This window comes from Magallana gigas, chromosome 9 (genome assembly GCF_963853765.1).
Source record: "Magallana gigas chromosome 9, xbMagGiga1.1, whole genome shotgun sequence".
Lineage (NCBI taxonomy): Eukaryota > Metazoa > Mollusca > Bivalvia > Ostreida > Ostreidae > Magallana > Magallana gigas.
The window spans coordinates 4387527-4405872 of NC_088861.1; the positions used below are offsets into that span (position 1 = coordinate 4387527).

The 18346-nt window shown below is 34.2% G+C and overlaps 1 protein-coding gene across 1 annotated transcript; it reads right to left on the bottom strand.

Annotated features, from left to right (window-relative positions):
• Window positions 1-803: 803 nt before the first annotated feature.
• LOC105343047 (ras-related and estrogen-regulated growth inhibitor-like protein) lies at window positions 804-7216 on the bottom strand. Its single transcript, XM_011450201.4, has 4 exons — window positions 6126-7216; window positions 2701-2757; window positions 2515-2591; window positions 804-1782 (listed from the first exon to the last, which is right to left on the bottom strand). Exons 1-4 carry the CDS (start codon window positions 6190-6192, stop codon window positions 1306-1308), a joined length of 678 nt encoding a protein of 225 aa, XP_011448503.1. The 5' UTR covers window positions 6193-7216; the 3' UTR covers window positions 804-1305.
• Between the last annotated feature and the right edge of the window lie 11130 nt (window positions 7217-18346).

The window sequence follows — 18346 nt, forward strand, 5'->3', positions numbered from 1 at the left end:
AACGGGAATAAAATAGATTTTAGGTGAAGTGTTAATTCTAATAATACATGTGCTTTTTAAAAAAAAAAAAAAAGGTTTGATGTTTTAAAGTTAATGCGTAATTATGCTAAAAATATCGTGACTCTACTGCAAAAGCATTACGTCTAGAGGAGAGTAGTGGCTTGTCATTATTAACCTGCATATATAAAAGCAAAAATGGGACAATGGGATCAAGTGTTGGGTAACACTTCCTTCTAAAACTTTGCTTTATTGAACTCTCTGCGAATAACTATACAGATATTAAATACAATGAGACTAGACTTTTGAAGTAGACTGCGAATAAAATTTTCATAAAAGTTTAAGAATGGCCAATAGATCACTTTTTATGCCCTATTTTTTTGTTTGTTAAAAAGCTTGATTATTTATTATTTTAGCATTTCCTAATAAGACTTTGACCCGACCTTGAAGAAATTTTGAAGTTCAATGTAGCTAAAAACGGGGCTTAATCTATTGAAGTTACGTATTGAACCTCCAATGCACTGCATGTGCCAAGGTGCATGTCAGGGTTTCCAATCTACACAACGATGTTTTGGGTAACAGTCTGTCACCCAGTGTAAATATGTCAATACGGAAATTGTATCTCTGTGCCAAAATCAATAGTCTTGTTAAAATAAGCCTTCAGTTTGGCAAAACTGGTCGATGCCAGCACCAGGACATGGTGTGATAAAAACCCCTCCATTTATTTTCGTCAAAGTTTTTTGTATTTGAAAACAGACAAAGGAGATAAAGGAAAGTTTAAAGGAGACTTAAATAACATAAGACGGTTTCAAGAAAGCACATTTCATGTTTATTGAAATGGATATACAAAGATAATCGAAATAACATGAATAAAGAAACAATTGTAACAAAACCAAGAAGCATTCGATGCTTGGGTATAATATAAACTCTGTCTTCAGATTTAATAGAGTGGCATCTTAGTGAGCAATGATTTGATCATTTATCTCGTTAAAAACATCACAGGGAAATGCCGTCGTTCTCAAATTAAGGGGGCACATACCGGAACTCTGTCTTCTGTTCAAAGACTTGTGTATTAAAACGCACAGTCTGACAACTATATTCTAATTTCTTAATTTCTTGCAACACGCCCGATTAACAATTTGCTTAACAATGCAATTCTCACAGCACCTTTCTGATAATCTGATTCTTTGAAGATTCAGACAGTTCACAGATAATGCTGGATTGTTTTTCATTTCTCTTGCAAACCTCTTCTTTAGATTTAACGTGTTCGTGTTCGTGTCTCACGCGCATTTTCGCGTGAGCACTTGTTCACGTGAGTTTGAGCGGCGAATTGACATCCATTGACGTCCGTCGTTTATCGAACTCGGCACAGTCTTTTTTCCCACTGAACATGGCACCTAGTTTCTTGGAAACATTTACTAAAGAAGTTCTCCTGCGCTTAAGCATCGATTTCTGTTGCTGGTTCATTTTAGCGTCTCTGAGCAAAGCCTGGAATGCAATGTTGATCGTGACGTAATTTTCCGCGGCGGAAACTTCATAATACTGACAGTTATACTCTAGCGCCACCTGGTGGCCTTCCTCGACGCCAACAGTTCTTCTGTGTTCGAGGTCCGTTTTGTTGCCCAATAGAAGGACGGGAATGTAAGAGTTTGAACGCACTTTGCCGATAGTGTCCAGTAGAGATTTCGCCCTTTCGAATGAACACGTATCACAAATACTGTAAACTATCACAAACGCGTCGGCCCAGTTCATCTGTGTTTCTGCTGATGGCGAAGTTCCATTACTCTAAAAAAGAAAACAATTTCAAATCATCTTTTTAAAAATCATATAAGCAGTAATCATTTCATTGTATAGCTATAAAATATATACAAGATTTCGAATGATAATAAACATGTTTAACACGAATAAGGAGATTTTTCTCATTTTTGGGTTTATTTGCATTAATATTTCAGATGACCTATATACGATATGGATTAATATGAAATGTTTACATTCAATCGAATATTAGCACGAATTCCAAAGATAAGACAGATAATGTATTTAGGGTAATGCATAATTCCCCGTAATCACTTCAACCATGTCAACACTCCAGCTAACACTGGCTCTTCAAATTTACACATTCCGTGGGTCAGAACAAATAAACCCGAAATATAGGTAATAGATTATGACTTCACCGCGTTTATATTATCAGGTAGAGCAGTACTTAGACTAATTTTCAATGAAAACAGAGACACAAAAGTTGAAACTACAAGCATCTTGTGTTTTCATAATATTGTTGTTGTTATTGTTGGAACTTCGCAAGATTTGTTCGTCTGAACAAGAACAGACAGTATTTGTTTTTCTTCTATAACGTTACGTAATCACTATTCATTCATTCAGGTTTTTATGATTACGTATGTTGATTTCGGCCTTGCCCAGGGAAGAACATTGCTTCTTTATCTTGTATCCGCATTTTTGAGGAGATTTGTCATTAGGGTTTTGACAGTTGGAGGAAGATGAGTAAGAATTGATATCTACCTTTTTGCTACAGGTGTCTAGAATTTCGATGTCTGTCAGATAGTCTTCTTGCTTTATGCACGACTTGTACAAAAGATCTGTGAAAAGAGATTAAAAGTGCATAAGTTATAGGATTTCAAAAAACAAAAGTGCACATTTGAAATTAAAAACGCACACGATAATTTGACAAAACACGATTGTTCTCACCTATATTTGAGTTGTATTCTCCAATAAATCTTTTGGTTAAAAATCTCACAGTGACAGCTAAAAGAAATTAAAAAAGATCATTAATAAACTGAAACATTTAAATCAAGTGTTTACAACAAATTGTCAAATATTAAAAATTTTAATTACAAAGAACAAAATAATTATATCTTTTTTCATGAAATCACTGAAATTTCACCACAACAGTCCCTGCACAATGATTTGCAAAGATTTTCAAAACTATAACTTATTTCTTTGAAAAGGTTTGTTATACAGTTAAAAACAATGTTCACTTCAGGAGTTCTTAATTGCTGCATTATTTAATTACGTAAAGGAATAGCCTAAACGTGATAGAGTAATTCACACAGAAATATTCTGAGCTCTTTAACAGGTGTAAAGAAATGTAACATAACGCCTCTTTTTCCTCCAATTTATGTCGTAAAATTAAAGATTTAGTCGCCTTTTGTCGAGAACCCATAAGATTACACTTGGTTGACAAATATTGTTTTAATTTGAAGTTGAGAGTAGGACGTCCATTGTCAAATCTAGCGCGGGGGCCCCCCTTTACCTAGATCCCTATTTATCTAGTTGTTCAAGGTAAGAATGTAGCTGTATGTGATGATGGGTTGAATAATGCAGGAATGTTAATTTCTCGACATCGGGCGCTGTATAAGCAATTTTAGATCTTGAAACCCCTGATGATCACTTACAAACTTATTTTACATAGAAGTGTTCAGGTCACATAAAAAAGACAAAGCTGGCGTGATTTTCTTTGATCCGGGTTCTACCCGCTGAGTTGTCTAAAACCGAGCCACCCACAATATAGCTCCTACATATTTTTTTACCCGATGTTTTATGTACTAAGGGAGTGCAAGCTGTACAAAAGCTGCTTCTTTATAACCAGGTGCTATCTTCTTGTCCGATGTATTTCTTTTAGGTTGTCAGGATCCGTTTTATATTATTTTTATCAATGAATATATAACATGTTAATCAAAGAAAAAAACTATACATAGGTCCGTTTTAACTCTCTTTATATCTCGGATTTATATTCACCACCCTCAGCTCCCAAATCATTTTTGTCTTTTATGTTTCCAACAAAGATACAATGAACTTATCTATGTGTGCGAGATTTTTTTTTTTGTGCTTAATCTCCTTCCCTTTTCTCCTTCGTCAGCGGTTTATCGTACAACAAAATCGTACTTTCAGATCATATGCTGCATTTTATACAAGATAAATATATTTTTTGCTTAATGTTGCGTAATCAACATGATCTTGGCATATATTGCAGATGTTTCTGAAAGGGTTAATATCCGAAGAACCATTCACGAAGCCAAAAGCACTTGCCGACTCAAATCGAAGAACAATGTATTTCTGATTAAGGTTTATTTCTCTATGAAAGTAAAATATTTAAAAGTTATGTATGGATGAGAACTTTAGAGAGAGTGTGCACGCATTAACTGTGCAGTGTTAATGTAACACGAGGCTTCTTCTATGGCAGTAAAAAGCAATAACCCTTGAAAAACAAAAAGTAAAACTTTAATTAAAGAGAGCGATATTGTAAATGGTTCGTAAAACAATGGTCTCCAGTCTTTGTGTTCAATCCCTTAGTGCACGCCGAGGGTCAACGTTTGTCTGAAAACTGCATTAAAACGTTACAGTCGTAAACAATGTTCTTTGTGACTTCAAAGAATTCAAAGCAGTTAACCCATTTTAAATTTCTTTGTAAAAACTCTAGACTTGCAAGAATTGTAAATTTCTGTTCAAGGTACAACATCTAAATGTTTTATCGTTGTATTTCCGCATTTATTGTCACGACGAACAAGAAAAGACATGAAAAGATGTGATGGGTGAGCTCATATTGCCATCTTATGGATTACCAGCGAAATCACCAGACCACGAAATGACATGGAACCGCCGCTTCAGACTCAAATTGTCAAAATAGTTCTTTGATGTCCGTTCTAAGCTATTTAGCAAGGACCCCAACAATAACAAAGAATTAACATATGTAAAGAAAAAAACCTTCAGCGCTTGGTAACTTGCGGGACAGTGTGTATATCGTTTAACTTTAAAAATGTCTTAGTGGTTGCAAAAAAAGACCAAGACCCAGACTTAACGGCTATTACCCATATAGGTCTTTGTTTGCTCATCATAAGAAAAAAATGCAAAGTAAATAGAAAGCAAAGACTTTAAATAGGCTTCTATTTTATTTTTCTGCCATATTAAGTCGTGAAAAATGAACGTTTAAACATTGCAGACATTTAATACATGTCATCGTCCTTGAAATAAATCCACCTACATAAATCGGCAAGTTTGATTCTAGCTCATTTCTGATAATTACCCTCCTGGGTGTTGCTTTTGTAATGTGTGTTGAAAACAAACAATTAAGGTCAGACTTGACATCTTTAAAATATTGGATGTCTTATATTGGGATTTTGACATCTTAAAAACCTTGAAACACCAATAAAGGGATTGTGTGGTCATACATGTGTACAAAAGTCTTCAACCATCTCAAATTTGCCATCAGCTTTTAAAATTGTGTGAGAAGGTCTTTCAGCAAACATGCTCTTATTGTACGGTGGGTATACTTCAAACTTCTGATTTTTCAAATGGCTTTGTGTACTGCCAAACTGGAACAACATGGTCCACTCTAGATTCTGACGAGTGTTAGTAGGCGGTGTTTACCAATTAAAACATAAACTCCGGAGATTTCTCTGTTCGTGATCCCAAAACCAAACAAAAAGCAACGTTTAGAAGTCTTATTTTACGTCAAATCCCTGCACCAAGAATCACGTATAATGGCCAGCGCCACCATTCACTCAGATGTTAAAACGAAGAGAGAAAAAATAGGAAGGGAAAATCTACTTCAGAGGAACAGATGGGTGGCTGTTCAAGGCAATCTGAATTATGGGCTTTTGCTGTTTGTTTTCTGATCAAAGCCATCGTACATCATCGCAAAACGTGATGTAGTCGTCCTAGACAGTATGCACTTATTATGTTTTTACTGTAGTACTTATCAAGCAGTTTTGTAGGTAGACAGAAGTTTCCGGTTTTTTATCTAGTGTTTTTCGACATAAAAATGAAATCAATCTGATAATAAGTTTGTTAAAAAAAGAAGGAAGAAAAGAAACGCGTGTACTTTGCAATTTGCACTTTTGAGTTGGTTTTTTTTTTTTGGTAACTTAAGTCTCGCCTTCGACCCATACAGATGTTAAATTAAGTTTTTATCAGCATGCAAGATTCTGATGGTAAATACAGTCTATTATAAATGCCTAAAACATATTAACTGTATTTAAATCAAGTTTTGCTCGCCACTGCTAAGTTTTATTGCAATAAATGCAGTTAGGTTTAAGTACGAAAAAGGTTCACAAGACATCAACATATTGAATATTTCAAAAGAATATTTTAAAATAAATGAGAGCAAGGCTCACCTGATTTACCCGTCTTTTCTGCCCCTAGGACCACTACTCTAAGTGATGACGTCATAGTGGTCTTCATTAGGAATTGGTCCTTTGGCAATTAAGAGTCTTTATTAAAATGATAAAATCCACAAAGTTAAGACACAATCATCAGAATTATTCCAGGTAGTATATATAGTCACGCACGATCTCTTGGTAAAAGTTTACTACACATTGCTTGTAAACACAGTCGCTTTCTTTTATATATACTCTCCCACTCTACGAAAAAAAAAATTGAATAATTAAAATGAAGCCGCTAGATGATTTGCGACAGGAGGTTCGATAATTGCTGATTTTTTTTTCTCTTCCCTCTATCTTCCGCAAAATCGGTTATTCATTTATAGAGCTACAATCGCTGGCCCGCATCCATGTAAACTATGAATACACTGTATCCCGGCTCGGCTTTTAGCATCAATGACTCCACGGGATTCGGAGCACGAGGCTTAAACAACCTGGTGTATGGTTAGAAAAAAAAATAACTTATGCAAGAAGTTCACTCAACTTCTATCCTTTCCAAATGCACCTAATTCGCACACGTCAAGGTTTTTTGCTTAAACTGATCCTTTGAATCAATATTTTTGAAACAAAATAATGGATTTAATACGATCGTGGAGCTCTCGCCCCCTAAGTCTAAATGTGTGCTATCTGAGGGTCGAAGCTTATATAGCTGTATACACACACGCACAGGTGCTTTATTAAAAGAACGGCGCACAGGTGAAAACGGGGCAGGCTCTGCTCAGAAGGTAAACACTGTCGATCGTTGAAGAAAACTCTTGTTTGACACAGGTCCTGCCAATAGCCTTCAATACATCTAAACAAGACTGCTATTCTGTAGGGGCTTTTTATATGATTTTGCCTCCTTTATTACGAAGTCTCCGACGCGAATTATGTATTTCACTGGGTCAGATCCGGGCGTGAAGTTGAAGGGATTCTCCGGTCACTCATAATTTACCTACCCATCCATTTTATTGTCGCCTTTTGTCCTCTGTTGTAATTATGTTTCATTGGGCCAATTTAGATGTATTAGGGCGAGTTAAACTTGAGGTCGTTTTCCTCACGAATGGTGGTGAGCTGTTCATAGCATTATATGGGTTAATATATCTTTAGGTCATTCTAGCTTTACTGTGATTACGCATTCGAATTTAAATTTAAAATGTTCCAAAGAAGAAAATTTTTTTTACTATTATTACCATTTTAAAATGCCAAATATTACGTAAGGGTCAAAATGCAAATGATTTTATTCAGACGACAGGTATTCAGTTTCTGATTTATAATATTTCTTGTTTGAATTACGTCTTTGAGTAAACAAAACGTATTCTTCGAATATGGGATATATCATTTCCTGTTTTGCATTTCTATTGTGTTCTCGTGTTTTTGAGTGTTTTGTTAGTCTATGACGATGGTTATTTTCATACATTGTAAAATCTTCATAAATTTTTCACGGGGCTTCTTATATCTCCTCTTTCTTTATGAAAAATCAATAAGTTCACGAAATCTATATATATCGCCTAAAATAAACAAAACTATCCAGGATTTCCTATATGATCTATTGAAATCCTTCGTCACCATTTTCGTTTATAAATATCTATATTCTTCCAGATGTAAGTGAAATGACCCAGTCAATGATTATTTGTCAAGAGTATGACACACACACTGAGTTCAAATTACTCATAGAGAGGACATCGTCGCTATCTTTTACCTATCTCTCTGACCTGCTCTGAATTTGAAAGTTTGTTAAATCTCGCGTGTGAAGAGCTAGCTACAGTCACTTAGTTACAAGGGTATGTTGCTAGATTTGGTGTCAGCCGTATTCCACAACGCAGAAAACCGAACGGACCCATGTAAATTTAATTTCATTCGAAAAATAGATTTGGGATTATAATTTTGAGTTTTTATCATCACCCACGATAATAAATTGTTCATGGAATTGATAAGATAGAACAGCCGCGTTAGATCCTTACTCGGCGGGGGATTCTGTATACACTTTTAATCGAATGAATTTAAGTCAACTTTCATAAATAGGTTTTGTTTGAAATTGTTTACAAGAGGTCCTGTTTCAGTTCGTGGTTCTCTCTCTCTCTCTCTCTCTCTCTCTCTCTCTCTCTCTCTCTCTCTCTCTCTCTCTCTCTCTCTCTCTCTCTCTCTCTCTCTCTCTCTCTGAAAATGAATAGTAAAAGTTTTATTTTTTTTTATTCTGCACCAAAAAATATCGCCACCACTGGCAAACGTTGTGTTCAATTTCTTGGAGGGTTGAGGTTAGGTATTGGGGGTCACATCTTTATATCCTCTACTGCATCTCTCTCTCTCTCTCTCTCTCTCTCTCTCTTTCTCTCTCTCTCTCTCTGACTGAGTCACGTTAGTACCCAATACATAATCGAAAAGCTCACAAGGTCACAATTCCTTTTAATAAACTACTGATTATGTTTGTAAAAACAAAGTTTATTTTTTAACAAAACAACAATCTAAACCAATGGATTAAATCTCTCGCAATCTGATCTTGTTATTCCTCAATAAAAACATTTTCCCCGATTTAATATGAATAATGAATTTATTTCAAAACGCCCTGATCTCTTTCAAGTGGTGTGTTTCGATAAATTATTATTTTTCGCGATTCAGAGATATATGCACCTGTTTGGTGTGTATTTCCAATCGAGTCCATTTATCGAAATCATACAGAGCCTCTAGCATTTCGTGTAACCCGGTGCAAAAAGCTCGCTTAATACCTGTCCAGGAACCTATTCACCCCAAATACTCCCTCTTAATTCCATTGCCTGGGAGGGGTGTTATGCTTTGTTTATTTTCCTCCCTACTTTTTTTCTCACCTTCCATCTATCCTGTGGCACTTTCTTTATTTCCTAGATTTATATCTCGCTGACGAATTTGAAAGATGAGGAGAAGGTTTGCACTCTAAACTTGGAATTCATCAATTAAGAATACATGATAATGGGTTTTGCTCTCTCACATTCGTGCGATTAATTGCAAATTTAAACGGTAAATACATATCTCTCCGAGGCACGTATATATAATGTATTTTTTTTTTCACTGTTATGTCATCTTGATGAAAAAATATTTGAAAAATGTGGTAATTGTCCCCTAGTCTTAAACAGAATTTGTCCACAAAGGCAGATCAAACATTATTTATTTATTTTTCGTGAGATCTCATTATTGGAGGATTGACATAAAAGAACCCCTTCGCAAGAGTTGACTCACGGTTGTGCATTTCCTGTACAGAGATTAGACTTGTAATTCAATAGAACATAGATCAAAGACAGTATACCCAATAAGAGTGTGCCTTGGTCATACTTTGGAAGAGAGAAATGGAATATGCTTGTTGTGTCTTAAATGCCTCTGTTTAATGTTATGATTCAGGCAATCTGGCATTGTTGGAAAGATTAAACTTTTGACAAAGCCGTTTCTTTTTTTTTTAAATTTCGACTCATTTAGAATTAACGATGTCTGCGGAGAAATTGACATCCATCAAAGAAATGAGCCGTTTCTAAATTCAACACGAAAATGGGGTTACAAGCGACTATCATTCACTTTAAACTGTGATAAACATCATACCTGTTTAAAAGGCTTCTTTTTTTATCAATTAACATCCGACAGGTAGATGGGTATCACGATTTTAAATGGCAGATTTTGAATGATTTGGAGAGTAAAAATAAAAACGTCTCCATGCAGATTATACATTTGTCAAAAGTGAACAAGACAGACCTGGATTTGTATTTTTATGTTGACACAGATCAATCGACCGGGAGCTTTATTTTAGGCCAATAGGAGAGAGAGAGAGAGAGAGAGAGAGAGAGAGAGAGAGAGAGAGAGAGAGAGAGAGAGAGAGAGAGAGAGAGAGAGAGTATGTAAAGATATAAACTCTAATTTCCAACCACAATTAACCCTCTAAATATCAATATCCGAACACAACGTTTGTCAGTGGATAATATTTTTTGTACAGAATGAAAAAAGATAAAACTTTGCTACTATGCAGTTCTACAATTTGGTTTTGACAGCAATAATATTAATCTATCCTGGCAAGCTTTTACTATTCATGTTAATTTACAAACACGAACTACATTTAAGAAAATAGGTTGGAAGACATTCATGTCACATTTATGTAGAAAATTATCAGTAACATACCTTAAAATAAAATTGGCAACTGGGTGAATTTGAAATTTTGAGGAAATGGTTGTCTGAGTTTAACAATCTTTTGCCGGAGCTATTTCTGCTTATCCTAGTAGCCTTGAATTGTGTGAATAAATGTTGAGGTAAGTAGTAAATCAATCATGTCTCTATATTTAGCTTTTTTCGGGTTTATATAGTTTACCTAGAGACAATTATCAACATTTACATCACAATTTCAAAGAACTGAGAAAGAATCGCGCTCTTTACAATCCGTCTCTTGGCTGGCACAAAAAAGTTTAACTTAAATTTTTTTTCATTAAAAAATAAACTTTTTTTTCAATACCAGGTGTATCAAATTATATTTCTAAAAAAAACTAGTTCTATAAAAGTGCGCCGTTTTATTACCAGACGGTAAAAATTCGATACCGCCATGTTAAAAGAAATTAATTTCATTCTGTAGAGCTATAAGCCACGTCTCCGCCTCTTAATAGGAGATACAATGGCCTCTTTTCATTAGTCTATCCTTTGTTAATGGTGCACAGAGAATGACTTCCAGCTTTATTTGATGTTTGGGGGGAGACTTCATGACATCAAATTGGCGGACTCTATTACAAAAGTTAAATAGGTTGGGATTCTTCAAATTCCTCTTTTCCGTCCTACCATATGGCCGGTACGGTACAAAGATATTAATTTGGAGTGTTTGTATATCGTCAAATTTCAACCGATTTGATTTCCCATCTTTACTTTTAAAAAAAGGTAATAATTGTACGATTAGACTGAACAAATCCTCCAAAAAGTCAAGAATTCTAAAACGCAGATCAAATGTCTAAAATCTTTTTTATTTATTAAATATATTTATTAATATTATCTTAAGCAACTGAGATATGATACTTATTAATAAACGAAGAAAGAAGCTAATAGTAATAGAGAAGAGGATTACTCTACAGATATCCACCGTCTATTTGGACTAAGACGCAGCTAGAGAGCGTGTATATATACATATTGTATTTTTCTTTCAGCAATTACATGTAGCTTTCTGACCAGCAACTGTTTTTGCAACTTGGACCAGAGTCAACATCTTGTGTAATTTTTCACCTTGACCCCCACAGAATTATATGAACCCCAATTTGTGAGTCAACTGTCCAGACATATCAAGATACTGGCACATCAGTGGGTATGGCACCGTTTGTTAATCATACATTAGTAAAAAAAAAAAAAACCTATATATATATATATAACGTGTATGTCACTGGTGCTTGAGGGACTAGAAACACCCGCCCTCACACTATTCCATCAATTTAGAACCCTGGGCTCGTTGAATCTTCCATTGGTGGAGAATACTTTGAACCCATGTGTACAAATATCCCATTTTATAATAAACACAATTTTTAGAGTGCAGGGATGGGATGGTTTTAAAATTCCAGGGGGGGGGGGGGGGGTGCGGGTTTTTTTCCATTTGGAGTAAAGGATTAAACAGATCTCAAGTACCTGCGATTCTAAGTATTTATCTATAAACGCTGAATAGAAAAGAAACAAAAAGGCGAAATACAAACACTATATATGCATGCAGACACATTGCCGTGTAAAGGCTTTATTGTCTTAATAAATTTGCAATGAAAAATAAGGCTCTATCTGACAATCGGCGGAGACAGAAGCCAATGAATGTCAAACGACTGGTGTCCATGTTAGAGCTATAATCGCCATATATAGAGCCAAAAGGGAGATGGAAAACATAATAAATAACAGTTTGTTGATGTTCGTCGTTCTCTGTTTGTTTTTCGTCTCTTGTTATTGGTGATTCTTTAATTTGAATTTTCATTTTTTTTTTATTTGCAAGTATAGTGTTAATAATTAAAAGGTTCAAATTTAAATACAAAATTTGTACATGTATTTGTTTTATGTAGACTTCTTTTTAACCGATAACGATTTTATCAATCGGTAAATTCAAATTTTACACAACAAAATCAAATATCGTGTCATGGCTAATTTAATTCACATTTGATAATTTAATCTTAATTTTGGTAAAAAGTAGCAGATTTCAACTTTCAAATTGAAATAGATTTTGGCAACGCAGCTCGGAGTCCAATTTTTTTTTTTTAGCTTAAAAATATAATTTTCAAAACCAAATTATTTTTGACATGAATGGTAGACTAATTTTTATGTAATAAACCTAAATATCTTTCTTTTAAATTGAATTAATATATTAAAAATACAAACTACAACATTTAATTTCGAGTTTTTATTAGCTTATCTTCACAATATTCGGAGCAAGGATGTATATTTTGATAAAACAGGCGATATAATTCTCTTTCTTATCAATTTTCTATCATTTAAATTTTCTTATATCTACTTTGGCTGCGATTGAATGGAGTGGAATACATAATGCTTAGTTGTCAATGCAATGTTACTCAGTACGTACGGTTAGGATCTCTCTAAAGTAACACGGACAATACACTCCGAAAGAATTTGATAAGAATTCCTAAACAACTGTCCCACCCGCACCGGGGAACTTGCTGAGGAATTTCTATATCGACGCCTTCCCGAATTGAGCTGACGACAGAACAACTTCGCGCATATCTTGACCGAAATTGTTAATCCCCCAAACAATTCTCTGGATTTTCGAAATGATGAAAAATACTGTAATAATTGCTAAGAAACGGTGTTATATAACGATATCATGAGAGCATAGAAAAATGGGGGTCAAGCATATTTATATTTTGGGAGAATAAAACGTTAAAATAAATATGTCCGAGACTATTTTAATCTAAGAAATAAACGCTTATTCCAGGTATGTACATGTGTATGGCTAGCATCATATATTCACTCCTCTCATGCTTTCTTATGAATTAAAGAAATACATTGTATAATATTGAAAATGTAAGTGTTCGGGTACATATCGCATGAAATTTTCTTTACACATTAAATCTTGACCCATTACTTGGCAGCTATAGACAATTAGCTAGTCTGCTTGCACTAAAGTCGTTCCAAAAAGATTTGTGAACGGGAATCCACGAAATAGAAGAAAAAAAACGTGCCCCCAAAAACTGACCCGTATATCGAACATTCCGCAGTGATAGATAGGAAAGAAAAATTTGACCAGAGTCAATTCATCATGGCGAGCTCCCGTCGTTTAGTGTGTAGATTTGTAGTTCATCATTAGACATTGATGGATGCTCGAACCTGCATTTATTATCTCCATGACCTGTACTTTTTCTTGTTCAAAAGAGATTGTGATAATACACATTTCTTTTTTAGGGGGGTGCGTCTGGAGAGAAGAATGGGAAAATTGAAAGAGAGAAAATGAAAGATACTAGTTTAACTGAGATGTATAAATAAGCCACTTTTTCGTTAATCAAATTCTATATTTTTACGAGTACTTGTCTTCAAAATTAAAAAAAAATGTCAATACTAGTAGATCTGACAGAATTTACACTTATAAATAGTGGTGTTTTATTTAATATATTTTTTTCTGAAGATGTGGACGAGGTTGCATGTAATTTACAGTTTGAGAAATAAATATGCACACATATAATTGCGGCGAATGGTTACTGTCTTTTGGTACATTCATGTCTCTTTGAAATACCACAGGCATATGCTTTAATTTTGCTTCTACTTAAACAAAATATACCATTCCTAATATTATGAAGTATATATATTTTTTCATTTTGAGTTGAAAAAAAATTAACGTTCGTCAGGTGCCTGTGAATCAAACCTATACCAAGTGGATGCAAATAGAGTTTTACAATATGACGATTTTATTCTGTATTTTTTTTACACCCATGTACATCAAGTAGATTCAAAGTTTACACTATGACAATAAAGCAGTTTCTGTTTTTTTATAAGACAGTGAAACTTGGCGCAAGAGAAATGCATCGACTTACATCTGGGATAAAAGCACGTCAACCTTGCACACATGGTCGATATGCTTTTTAAGCTATCAGACTTTATATATTTTGTATGTCGATACATGTATATGAATATATATATCATTGCATCAAAAAATGCCACAATCGGGTTAACCAAAATAGTAATAGATCATGGACAACTGAAAGAGATCGTGTAGAAGTTGGAGGGTTAGTAGATCGATGTACATATAGATTATTCTGTGGTTCTTTTTGTTCTATAAATACATAAATCAATGTATTCAAGCATAAAATAATGGCATACATTGGCCTCTTGTCCTACTTTCCTGCAAATATGGTACAAGAAAAGGGTTATTTGATAGGTACATGTAGATATTCCTTAAATATTACAAAATATTTATATCTATTAAGCATGAAAAATAAACCCAATGTTTTTATGCGTATAACTGTTATATAATATGAAAAATATATATGTATAAATCTATCAAGAGAAAAATCTTAACGTTAAATGCTTATGTTAGGGAGTATATATTAATTTAGGGCGTGACGTTATCAAAATTCAACCCTAATAACTGACATATATAAAAATCATATATAATGCCCATTTATACATGAGAAAATAAATCACAACAAAGACTCATGTGATCCAACGACAACCAATCAATCTTTTCAATACGTTTAATGAAACGGCATCTTTAAAGCTAAAACATCTGAGGGCCTCTCAACGTATACCTAGGGAACGCGAATTCTGTCTCGGTGATGTATAAGAACGTTGAGAATGAACTTTGAATGGCGATCACTTGCGCTAAAAATCATGGTCGCGAATAATTCGAAAGCTGGCCAAATAATTGGTAACGTTTTTATTCAAATAGTACGCTTAGAAAAACTCGTACCGTTAACGTTACCGGCAGTATTTCTATATATCTGCTGCACGGGCAAAATATAAATTAAGAGTTTACACGATAACGTCACTTCTAAGATGAATGTGTATTCTTATGGGAACCAATGTATATCTTTCATTCATCAGGAATATTAAATAAAGCTAAATTATTTTTCCATTAATAAAGACGAGGTTTTCTTTGCTATATTTTGTTTGATATATAAATCATGCAAATGGCATCTTTCTCTGGCTCAGGCCCTTTGATCAAAATGATACACGTTTTGGCAATTAGTTGCTTTAAAAATAGAATCCTCCTTGAAATTAATAATAAAAAACCTTGGAAGATTTGTGTTTTAATTCCGCGGTGCCGCGCCATTCGATATTACAGAGCCATCTTCAAACGCCACGCTATCTCTCCTATTATAAAAGTCCAACATCAGTGATGCGTACTGGAAGCGTTTCTCAATTTATCCCGTTCTTAAGCAATGGTTCTCTTATTATTAGTAATTTCGAAAAGTGTTATAAAGTTTTAATGGCAGATGTGGAATTCAGAAGTCTACATAAAATGATATAATAAGTAAAGTGCAGACTTTCTGATATATCTTTCGTGGATAAGAGATATATATGACGAGGTTCACTTGGTTTATAAAAGTTATTAATTATAAGAAAACGCTCCCCTCTTCTATCAAAAGACAAACAGTTTGGGAGTTTACCAAAGTATAACATTTGCAACATCAGCGTTGTTGATTTTTCATATACTGCTATGTGGTAAAGTAATAAAATGATTCTCTCTCTCTCTCTCTCTCAGAGACCCGCATCAGCCACGATATATATTTTAGGAGTTTTTTTGTCTCCACTTCCAGCCGTGGGTCGCTCACTCTATCGCCATTACGTTAAAACGCGGCTCCGTATCTTAATTCCCGTCAGCGCCACAGATTTAGAACCGAGTAGAGGGAGTCTTAATTACCATCACCTTGATTCTATTTTCCTGATTAACTGTATCGTTTCTTAAAATAACAGTTTTAATTGATGACGATAAACACTTAATTTGTTAATTATGATTTTATCTTCATCTTGATATTAGATGCATATAAGAATGTGTTTTTGTCTACACCCAATACACACCGAGGTGAATGCTCTTGAACAAAATCGAAAACAGTACTCTAGTTAATAAATGTTGAAGATGTACTTTTCTTCTACTATTGCAATTACGATTATCTGTTCCTATTTTTCTATTTCGCCATTATTTTTTTTATCTCGCAAACAATTAAACCCGCAGAAATTATGTCAGGTAATACGTGTCATAAGAGACTATTAAACATTGCAAAACATAACTATAATGGTAAATGCTTATTTTTGCTGTTATTTGTTGCACTAAAAGATAAAAACATGTGAAAGCTTATATCACGTTTTCGTTACAATTTTGCTGTCAATTACTGAAGCAAATAATTGAATAACTTTATAACTTTATAACTTTATACACAGGGATTACTACTTTGCAAAATGAACTAGTACTCTATGGGTGAATTATAAGGCAAATAGGGCCAAGGAAACATATCCTCTAATAAGGATTTGGAGATTTGCTATAACCTTGACTTTTATAATAAACAAGATATCTGTGAGCCAATGCTCACTAGTGATACCCCCGCTCTGATGTGAATATGCAAAATAAGCAAAGTCGACATTTAACAGAAAGCTGGCATCCGATGGTACAAAAATATATCCCACAATATGGCATGCCTAAACAAATAGTGTGTTAAAATTTCAAGCATCTGCGATAAATAGCTGCTGAGAAATCTTTGACGAAAATTTGTTTTAAAATTTTGGCTAAAAATAAACAAAGTCGTCATTTAACAGGAAGTTGACACCCGATTGGTACAAAAATATATCCCACTATATGGCATGCCTATACAAATATTGTGTAAAAATTTCAAGCATCTCCGATAAATAGCTGCTGAGAAATCTTTGATGAAAATTTGTTTGAAAATTTTGGTTAAAAAATAAGCAAAGTCGTCATTTAACAGGAAGTTTACGTCCGATTGATACAAAAATATATCCCACAATATGGCATGCCTATACAAATATTGTGTAAAAATTTCAAGCATCTCCGATAAATAGCTGCTGAGAAATCTTTGATGAAAATTTGTTTTAAAATTTTGGCTAAAAATAAACAAAGTCGTCATTTAACAGGAAGTTGACACCCGATTGGTACAAAAATATATCCCACTATATGGCATGCCTATACAAATATTGTGTAAAAATTTCAAGCATCTGCGATAAATAGCTGCTGAGAAATCTTTGATGAAAATTTGTTTGAAAATTTTGGTTAAAAAAAACGCAAAGTCGTCATTTAACAGGAAGTTGACGTCCGATTGATACAAAAATATATCCCACAATATGGCATGCCTAAACAAATAGTGTGTTAAAATTTCAAGCATCTGAGATAAATAGTTGCTGAGAATTCTTTGACGGAAATGTTTGAAAATTTTGGCAAAAAATAAACAAAGTCGTCATTTAACAGGAAGTTGACGTCTGATTGGTACAAAAATACATCCCACGATATAGCATGCCTATACAAATACTGTGTAAAAATTTCAAGCATCTGCGATAAACAGTTGCTGAGAATTCTTTGACGGAAATTTGTTTTAAAATTTTTGCTAAAAATAAACAAAGTCGTCATTTAACAGGAAGTTGACGTCTGATTGGTACAAAAATATATCCCACGATATGGCATGCCTATACAAATACTGTGTTAAAATTTCAAGCATCTGCGATAAACAGTTGCCGAGAAATCTTTGACGAAAATTTGTTTGAAAATTTTGGTTAAAAAATAAGCAAAGTCGTCATTTAACAGGAAGTTGATGTCCAATTGGTACAAAAATATATCCCACGATATGGCATGCCTTAACAAACACTGTGTTAAAATTTCAAGCATCTGCGATAAATAGTTGCTGAGATAAATGTGACAGAAATTTTTGTTACGGACGGACAGACAGACGGACGGACAGACAGACAGACAGACGGACGGACAGACAGACACACAAGGGTAAAACAGTATACCCCCTCTCCTTCGGAGCGGGGGTATAAATACTCCGTTCAAGGTTACAATCAGGCACTACAATTGAACAATGAGGAGAAAATTGTAAATCCTTTACCCAAAAGCACTTGTTGGGTGATGTACATGAGCCAGATTGGGTCTAAGGGAGACAAGACTATGCTGACCTGACCTAGATAATTGACCTTAAAACTTAGTTCAAGGTTAGATCTAGATAAATAGACAGACAACTTAGTTCAAGGTTAGATCTAAATAAATAGACAGACAACTAACTGGT

Excerpts from the sequence above, each read along its gene's own strand:
- LOC105343047 (XM_011450201.4), bottom strand. The coding sequence starts at position 6,192 with ATGAAGACCACTATGACGTCATCACTTAGAGTAGTGGTCCTAGGGGCA. Across the intron at positions 2,758-6,125 it reads AGAAAAGACGGGTAAATCAG|CTGTCACTGTGAGATTTTTA; the intron begins GTGAGCCTTGCT and ends AATTTCTTTTAG. Across the intron at positions 2,592-2,700 it reads AGAATACAACTCAAATATAG|ATCTTTTGTACAAGTCGTGC; the intron begins GTGAGAACAATC and ends CTCTTTTCACAG.